Source organism: Psittacula echo (genome assembly GCF_963264785.1).
Source record: "Psittacula echo genome assembly, chromosome: 18".
Lineage (NCBI taxonomy): Eukaryota > Metazoa > Chordata > Aves > Psittaciformes > Psittacidae > Psittacula > Psittacula echo.
The window spans coordinates 5,222,835-5,231,217 of record NC_137754.1 but is presented as its reverse complement, the minus strand read 5'-3'; the positions used below and the strand labels follow the sequence as shown (position 1 = coordinate 5,231,217).

The 8,383-nt window shown below is 50.3% G+C and overlaps 1 protein-coding gene across 1 annotated transcript; it reads right to left on the bottom strand.

The window, feature by feature from the left end:
* LOC308228285 (uncharacterized protein C11orf52) lies at positions 1-4,717 on the bottom strand (the record flags this gene model as incomplete). The annotated part of the gene is made up of 4 exons (XM_080631557.1): positions 1-237; positions 598-644; positions 1,218-1,258; positions 4,686-4,717. 4 exons carry the CDS (start codon positions 4,715-4,717, stop codon positions 1-3), a joined length of 357 nt encoding a protein of 118 aa, XP_080487683.1.
* Between the last annotated feature and the right edge of the window lie 3,666 nt (positions 4,718-8,383).

The following is an 8,383-nucleotide window of genomic DNA, read 5'->3' as shown; positions in this document are numbered from 1 at the left end:
TTATACCAGGGTCCCATTCTTACTATCATATTTCAGCCTGGGCCGGGGGAAGTTGAGGGTGGCATACTCGGTGGCATTCTGCATTTGTAAGTTCTTCACCTCTGCTGCAGAGCGCTCCCGGACCTTGGTGAACACTTGGATGTCTGCGTAATGAATACTGTCATCCTGCTTCATGCTCCTGGCTTTATTCACAGTGGCGTAGACAGGAAACTCAATGACATCTTCATATGTTGGAGCCTTTGAGGAGAAAGAGCTCTGGAAAGTCAGCTCCCTGGACTACTGCTACACACACCATCCCCAGACCAAGCAAAGACACCCTTCACACCTTCCCCAGCATCATCCAGGCCTTTGACACCTCATGAGCAGGAAGATATTTCATCTTACTGCTTCCACTGCACTTTAGGGCAAAAAATGGGCCCCCATCACTGTGCAGCAATGCACACTGCTCCCACAGCCATTAAAGCCTATACAGAATGAGACAATTCATGGCTTTGAATAAGCTGCCCCATGTCCTCCCAACCCATGTTGCCTCGGAAGTGGTGATCAGCTCTGTCTCTCTCAATATAGTTAGGAAAACAACTCTGGGAAGCTGTTTACCTTCCTGTCAGGCTGATGCTGTTGGCTATCCTGTCTCACATTAGTTCCTGAAAAAGAAATACCAGAGATTCAGATTAACAAAACTGTTTGTTGTTCCACCTTTGAATGCAGAAATGCAGTGTCTGTCCCATGTACTCTCCTCACTGGACAAAAATCAAATTTCCATCTCATCTGACACCCTCACTCCTAATGCTGTCTCTGGGACCCGCCTCCAAGAAGAAAGCCTGGGCTTATTTCTTTGGAAAAAATAAGGTTTCCTGGGATGACAACATGCTGTGGACCGCAATGTTCTTGGCAGAACCTAGGAGGACAGACACAGCACAAGAGCTTCCTTGTTAGGCCCTTGGAGATGACAGATCCAGTTTTAACTTTATTTCCTTCGCTGCCTGGCAAACATATTTTGCCCAGCATGGTCCAAAGCCACTGAGTACAACTGAGATATTAAAGGAATGCACTTTATTCTGGGGGACTGATGTTAGACGGATGTTTACAGCCCTTACAGTACGGGAGGGGACCTCAGCCTCACAGATCCAGTTCATGGCACTGACTAATGTTATCTAACCAGGGGCTCAGTGACTACACCCTTTCTTGAGCTCTAAAGCATTTCCACAAATCCTTACCTTGCTTTTCTTTCTTTCTTTTAAAAGGCGAAGGACAGTTCCTGAAATCAGAGAAAGACGTCAGCACTGAGAAGCCCCAGCCTCTGCTGTCATAACAGGCAAACCCAAACGCGCCACCCAAGGGTACCATATCTGTGGGTAATGAGAAAGGCCCAAGAAGTGTCTCACAGAAGAACTACTGAGCCAAACCAGAACGTGAGTGACTCTTGCAAGGAAAAGGTCCAAAGGGGAGTTGTGGGGATGTGTTTCCTTCTCCTTTGACACAGCTACCATGCCCCACAGACACCCCCAAATCTCCTTGCCTTTCAGCCCCGCCTGGCTGTCTGATGACAAACAGACAATTGATGAGAACAGATTTCACTGTGGGTTTGCAACTACATTTCCACAGCTGTATGATTAAAGATGCAGTATATATGCATGGATATAGAGCATGCTCAGTTGGAACAAAACCTTTCTCTTAGGGCTGGATGCTCTGAGAGCCCCCCCAACTCCACTTTGCCCCCCTTGCCAAAGGAGCAGCTATGTGCAGACCTTGTGCTAATTTAGTGTTTCAGACAGTTTTCCTGTTGTCAGTTTTCCACTTAAAACACAACCAAACCAACCAAGCACTTAGTACAATCCAAGCCAAACCCTAATCTTGGCTGTACCTGTGTGATCAGAAAGACTAGCCAAATACAGCTACATTCCAGCCACAGAATGAACAGGAGGTGAATTCATTTCAGCTGTAACAACAGAGCCAGGAGCTGAGCCCACTGGTGCTGGCAGGCGCACAGGCTGCCTGGCAGAGCAGAGACGTGTCCCATTCTGGGTCAGATGCATGAAGGCAATGTTATCGTTGCATCGCACTCAGACGGCTGGCTGGAGCAGAGCAGGAGCCAGCCCTTGTGTGGCTCCTCCTTGCGCATGCATATCCATCTGGTGCTGGCCACCGACCAATACAGCATGCAGCCGAGGGTCTCACACAGGTCTGTGTCTCTGCTGCAGCACTTATAATGGAGCTACAGAGCTACCAGATGGTTCCCAAGAAACACTTTATGTCCCACATTGTGTGCATTTGCCAGACAGTCCTGCCACAGGCAGGAACAATGCCATGCCTGAGGCAGAGCTCTGCCTTTCCCAGCTTTTAGAGGCAGTTCCTGTGGGCGGGCAAGCAGGACAGTGTGTGCTGTAATGTCTTTGGCACTAATGGCAAAACAAAAATAACCATGAATGCAGGCAAAGCACTTGGAGACCTTCAGAATGGTCAGTAATGATTAACCAGGCTTGCTAGATCAGGGAAGTCAAAGGCAGCTTTGAGGGAAGTCAAAGGCAGCTTTGGGGAAAGTAGGGTGGCTATGCACCCATGCAAAAGGATCCAATGCTCCTTCTCATGCCTTGGCTGTGTGCAGCCCCACAGAGGCACCAATGGCCTTCCAGTCCTCGACAGGCACAATCCGGGGGGCTGTCCCCACCAGTCAGGGCCCCAGCTCAAGGCAGCATTGCTTTTTCTTGTGGTATTTCTCACTTGGCTCTTGCAGCTTCCTTCCCCACTGTCTCTGTAAGCTTGCAGAGACTCCAGGGCCCTCCTTGCCAAGGCTTGTGTGCTAAAGCACTTTGCTTCTCTACAGCATACAGCCACTCAGTATTCAAGCTGCTTTTGCTTGTTTTGGTTGCTTTCCTCTGTAGAGAGAGCATTAGCAGCCAGTGTGTAGGCTGGAACTATTCTGAGGCTGTCTGCAGGCTAATCACAGCCAGGCAGGAGACAGCATCTCTCAGCCTTAGGTCTGTGGTATTTAGAACGGATATGGCAAGGGAAACTAGAGCAGGGCAAACCTCTCACCTCTTCTTGAAACCAGGTCAAACATGTTGTAACTAACTCACAGCCAGCTAAGAGCACATTGTACACTCTACGTGACAACACCTATGTCCCTGCTCCTGTATTATTTCTTCCCCTTTCCCCATGTCAGTGACAGCCTGATTTCTGTCCTACACAAGCCTGCTTTGCAGTTGGTCCTGAATTTTGGCATCTTTTACTCTCCATGCACACCAGAGGCCCTGAGTGCTAAACAAAATGGTAAGAATACCTGGGGCCTGCCCTCCACAGGGCCATACTTGCAGAGGTACCCAGACCTGAGGGCACACTTTCCTTCATTGGTATCTTTCTTGTGTGAATAAATCTGCTGTAATGACTTTTCTTTAAAGGCAACTCAGTCTGTGGCTCCTTGCTCTGTCTCCCTTAGGGCCTGTGCTTTGGTAGTAATCAAGACAAGGATTTCCATAAAAGAGAAGGTGATTACCTATCTCCCCTTAGCCCTTTTTTAAGTGTCACCTTCATTTAGAAAGCTCAACTCTTTGCTGACACAGCTGTGGTGCTGAGAAAATGCACAGAAATAAAAGCAGTACAGGAGTCTGGAAACACCTGAGCTAAAACTAAGTACCATTTCTTCCCTCTGTCACCAAGGTAAAGCTATGAATCATGCAGACTTCTGCAGCGGGGCTTCAAAGCACCAGTATTCTCTTAACTGTGGTCCCCTGTAGGTGTTTTTCCAAGCCTACGTTATCAACACTACCTTCCCGTTTACCTTGGAAGGACCCCGGTGTCCTGAACCTCCTCCTTTGCTTCAGCCACTAGGTGATGCTGTGCCTCTTGTCATTATTAAAAAGCCCTGATGAATTTCTAATACTTTTAACAGATGCAGTGTTGGAGAGAATGCCCTCGGAGCTTCATCTGATATTCATGGCTCTCCCCTTGTACCATGCTCAGAGCTGAAAATATTTCCACTTGGCACAGAATGATGCTCCACTGTGCCCTTTTTCTCTAAGCAGGAGGTCCAGGGCACAACATGAGCCAGGAGGGATTAAACTGTCATCCTGCTCCCAGGGAGAAAGAGCAACATCATCTGAAAAACGTGGCCCGGATTTCCCAAGTGCAAATGAAGCCCAGACAGAGACAGGCAGGGAGAAGGGCTGGAGGAGCTGAGAGCAGGATGGCCTAGCTGAACCTATGAGCCCTTAACGCCAGCACTGCCCCAAAGGGCCCCTCCTTGCATTACGCCAAAGGGACACATACGGTGTCTGCCTGCCCGGAGACCACTGGGGCAAGGGCAGGGATTTTAACCAGATCCTTCCTAGAACTGAGCTATTCTCAGCTGCTGGCATGGCTGTGGGAACCCAAGCTACCAGTCCCAGGAGGTGCCACAGCCCGTTAGGGCTGAGGGATGTGAGCAACAAAGCCCCTTTGCCTTTCCCTTCGGCAGCAGGGGCTGCCCCAGCCTGCCGTCCCTGCCCCGGCACCTGCAGTGACCCAGTGTCCGTGCTGACTTGCTCTCGGTTTCGGTGTGAGCTGGCGCGGGGCAGTGCCGAGAGCCGGGCAGGAACCTCGTCAAATCCAGCACCAAGAAGCAAAGCTTGCAAAGTCCACCCAAACTTCAGCTCAGGCTGCCCGGAGCTTGCGCTGCCATCCCCGTATCTGGCGGATGCCGGACTCACCATGGTCGCCCGCAGCTGCAGCGATTGCCCATGTCGCTCCCTCCTCCATGAAACAGAAGTGTTTTCTGGACAGGGAGAGCTTGTATTTCCTGGTTCCTGCTCGGCCCCTGGCTATTCCAAGGGAGTGTCTGGCAGTGTCGGATTTCTCTCCATGCTGTACTGACGCTTTGCTATAGGCCCGTGCGTGCCATCTACCGGAGCGCTTGCCCTGGGCTCTCCGTGCCCCAGGGACAGCGCTCAGCTCTTGCTACCCAGAGAGGAAAGGGCAAGGTAGCAGCATCCCTCTGCCCTGGAGCTAAAACGCTGCTTTCTGATCCGTACAGTGGATGTCCCTCCGCTATCCCGCGCTCCCACCAGCGCAACCCGCTGATACCAGCAGTGATGCAAAAGAGAATGAAGGAGGGACTTCAAATGTTCCTGATCGAAAGGACAAACACCAGGTTGGGAGCTCTCAGTGTGTTCCTGCCGTTCATCATTGCAACTCCAGCAGGATGTCAGAAAAATGTGTGGCACAGGCTGGCATCATCTGGGAAAGAAAGTGTATTTTCTTGGGAGGGAAGGTGGTATCCCAGCAGAGGTGAGAGCAGGCTTGCAGGTCTACTCTCAGCTGAACTGTAGTGCTGCTGCTTCTGCCACTGGCAGAAAGGCATATGCAAACTCAGGGACATTGTTGAGAATCTTTTTTTTACCTACCTAGATGTAAGTGTATAGATTTTTGCTTTTGAGAATGACAGAATCCCTTGAGGGAGCTTGCATCATTAAGGACCTGCAATACGGCTGCTATTAAACATAAATGTGCCTTAAACAGGAGCATTAATGTGCATTTTACCTTTTCACCCCTGTTGAGAGCCCTTCAGGCTGTGGTGGGTCATTCCTGGACTGAATAACAGGTAGCTGATCTCTGGCATCTCTAAGAGAACTGATGCTCAATAGTGAAAAATAGCTTGTCAATGTAGTCCTTGAGCAGCAACTGTGCTCCACAGCTTTGATTTGGCAGACAACCTCAGTTCTGTGCAGGTCTGAATGCCTCATGGGATGTGCTGACAAGTGGGTAAGTTTTAATTCACGCTTCTGGCAGGCTATCTCAGGAACCAGTGCTAGTCCCTTCTTCCAGCTGCACCCATGTTCTCAGCCAGGCTCACAAGCATCATTTATCATCTGCCCAAGTGCAGAGCAGAGCCTGTATCTGTCCATAAGTGGCAGATGAGTTCTGAACCACAGGGCACAGCTGCTCTCTTAGCTGAACCCTGAATGAGCTGCACTGTGACCTTTAGACCCTGAGTCTTGCTCAGAAGCTGCTTGTCAGCATGTGGCTGGAGAAACTGGTTCAATCTGCACCACAGCAGCCCAGGGAGAATTTAGGATCAGATTTATGTAGGTAAATGGGATTTAGTCCTGGTCCCAACAGGGTTCTGCAAAGATCTGATTATTTCAGGAGTCTGTCCCTGCTTGGGAAGTTGCAGACTGTCTCTGGGTTTGCCACAGACACTGTTGATTTAGAAAGCCAGGATCTGTTTTGATTTCTGGGATAACTTGGGCTTTGTTGCTCTGCGGACAAGAAAGAAGAAAAGGCTGGGAGACTGCTCCCATCAGCCCCTTTCACAAATAGTGGAGCTGCTGGTTTGAGCTCCACCAGAGAAACAGAAAGGCATCAAAAACATTGGCAGAGCTGGAGATCACTTGGCTGCCACTCTGCATTCCCTCCTCAGTCTGTGTCTGCAGGGATGAAAGAGCATGGCTTCCAACGCTCCTGCTCAGCAAACTGATCAGGATACTTTGTGCAAAGCCTTGCAGGGTGCAGAGGAACAGCCCAGTGGCTGACAGCAGGCAGTGCCAGCCCCTCTCACTGCATCACTGATGGGGCATCTGTCTTCATGCTCTCAGGGACATCATCTGGGTAACAGGCTGTGCAACTGGCACAGCACGAGCCTGCAAGTGCCCAGCAATAGAGAGTGAACACATTGAAGAGCAAAGGGAGGGCTAATAAAAGTCAGAGGGGACACAGAACTGTGTAATGACTGCTAATGCTGTGCATTTCTATTGCCATAACGTCAAGGTACCTCAGACATGGAGGAACCGGAGCCACACTGTGATAGGTGTGGTCCAAGCACAGAACAAGCTGACATTGTCTATAAAAAACCAAAGGGCATCCCTCAGCAGTTCAGACTGTGAGTGTGGGGTACCTGATCTGCACTGCGGGGAAGGAGTCTCAGTGATCCTCCTGCTTGCTCACAGGAAGCTTGCAGGCAGGGCTGCACTTAAGTTGACTCTGATCCTCACTAACAGTAGGGGCCCTGAGAAGTTGAAAATAGCTGCACAGTGGTTTGCTCTGGTCTGGATCTCATTTTGCCTGGCAAGTGTGAAAGAGCAGCCTTGTATCACTGTTTCAGCAACCGAGGAGGTATGCTGCATGGGACAGACTCCAGAGCAGAGCATTTCTAGCCCAATTTATTCATGGAGGAAGAGTGCAGAAGTCTGCAAGTCACATCCCAGCAGGGAGAGGGAGAAGCTCTGTCCACAGGGACCTTGGTACCTCCTCTCTCTGTGAGAGGGCTGCACTGAGGCATGCCAGGGACCCCCATATTTAGCCAGTGACACAGCATTTTGGCTGCTTTAATTGGCTCTGACAAAACAAGGACTGCAACTGGCACCTGCTGAGCCCTTGGGGCCATCCCAAGGCAGCAGCTGCCACTGACAGCAGCACACACGATCCCTGGCCCAAAATCACAAGACTACTGAGACGTTTCTCATGTAGCCGGTAGCATTGCAGTGTCTGCAAAAGGGAACAAATTCATCCCTCCTGTGACTCTGCAGAGAGTGTTGGGATGCAAGCAAGGCACTTGGGATCTGAGCAGAGCCTTTCCCTTCAGCAGTTTGGGGTTCATTCCCCTCATAAGGGTTGAAAAGGTGCATGTGTGAACAAGCATTATGTCCCAGCTTCAGCTGCAGGTCTGGAAATGCACAGTGAGCTTCCAAGAGCTCATCACTCTACATCTTTTCTCCTTGAGGATGTTGCCTACTGTGGGCTCCCTACAACAGCAAGCAGCTCCAGCTGCACCTGAGCCAGGAGAGTCAATCACAAAGGTCCCCCTGGTGCCCCATGGCCAGAGGTCCTCCAAGTCCCCACTGATGCCATTTCCACAGATGAGCTCAGTGTGAGTAATCTACTGCTCTGCTCCTCACATCTGGAGCAGCTAAGGCTCTGTCCATCCTTCCTGCTGCAGAGTACCTTAGCCAGAAGGAACATGAATCCAATGGAAACAAGCGAAGATCAGAGGCAGATTTATTCCTCTTTCCTCCTGAGAGCTGCAGGCACTTTTACAGACCAACAAGCACCTTCCATCTCCATAAAGGTCAGAAGCAAGACACTGGGATCACCTCTTCCCAGTACCCTGCTGGGCTAGAGCAAAGCAGCTGTTTAACAGTCCACTGTGACACGGCCTCACAGTTTAGGGCAAGAGTGACTCTTGCCATTTGGGATGAGAGGAGAGCACTCTGCATGGTGCTCAATGAGCACTTGACCTAGGAGAAAACTTGCATTAGTCCCTCACACCAACACTTTAGTCCCCCTCTTTTTTTGGTTCCAAGTCCCTTTTTCCAGCCATCAGCCTTAAGAAGCAAAAATCTGGCATATATATGGCTGCTCACAGCCCTGCTAAACACTGATGATGGGAAATAGGGGTCTGGCACCATGGATC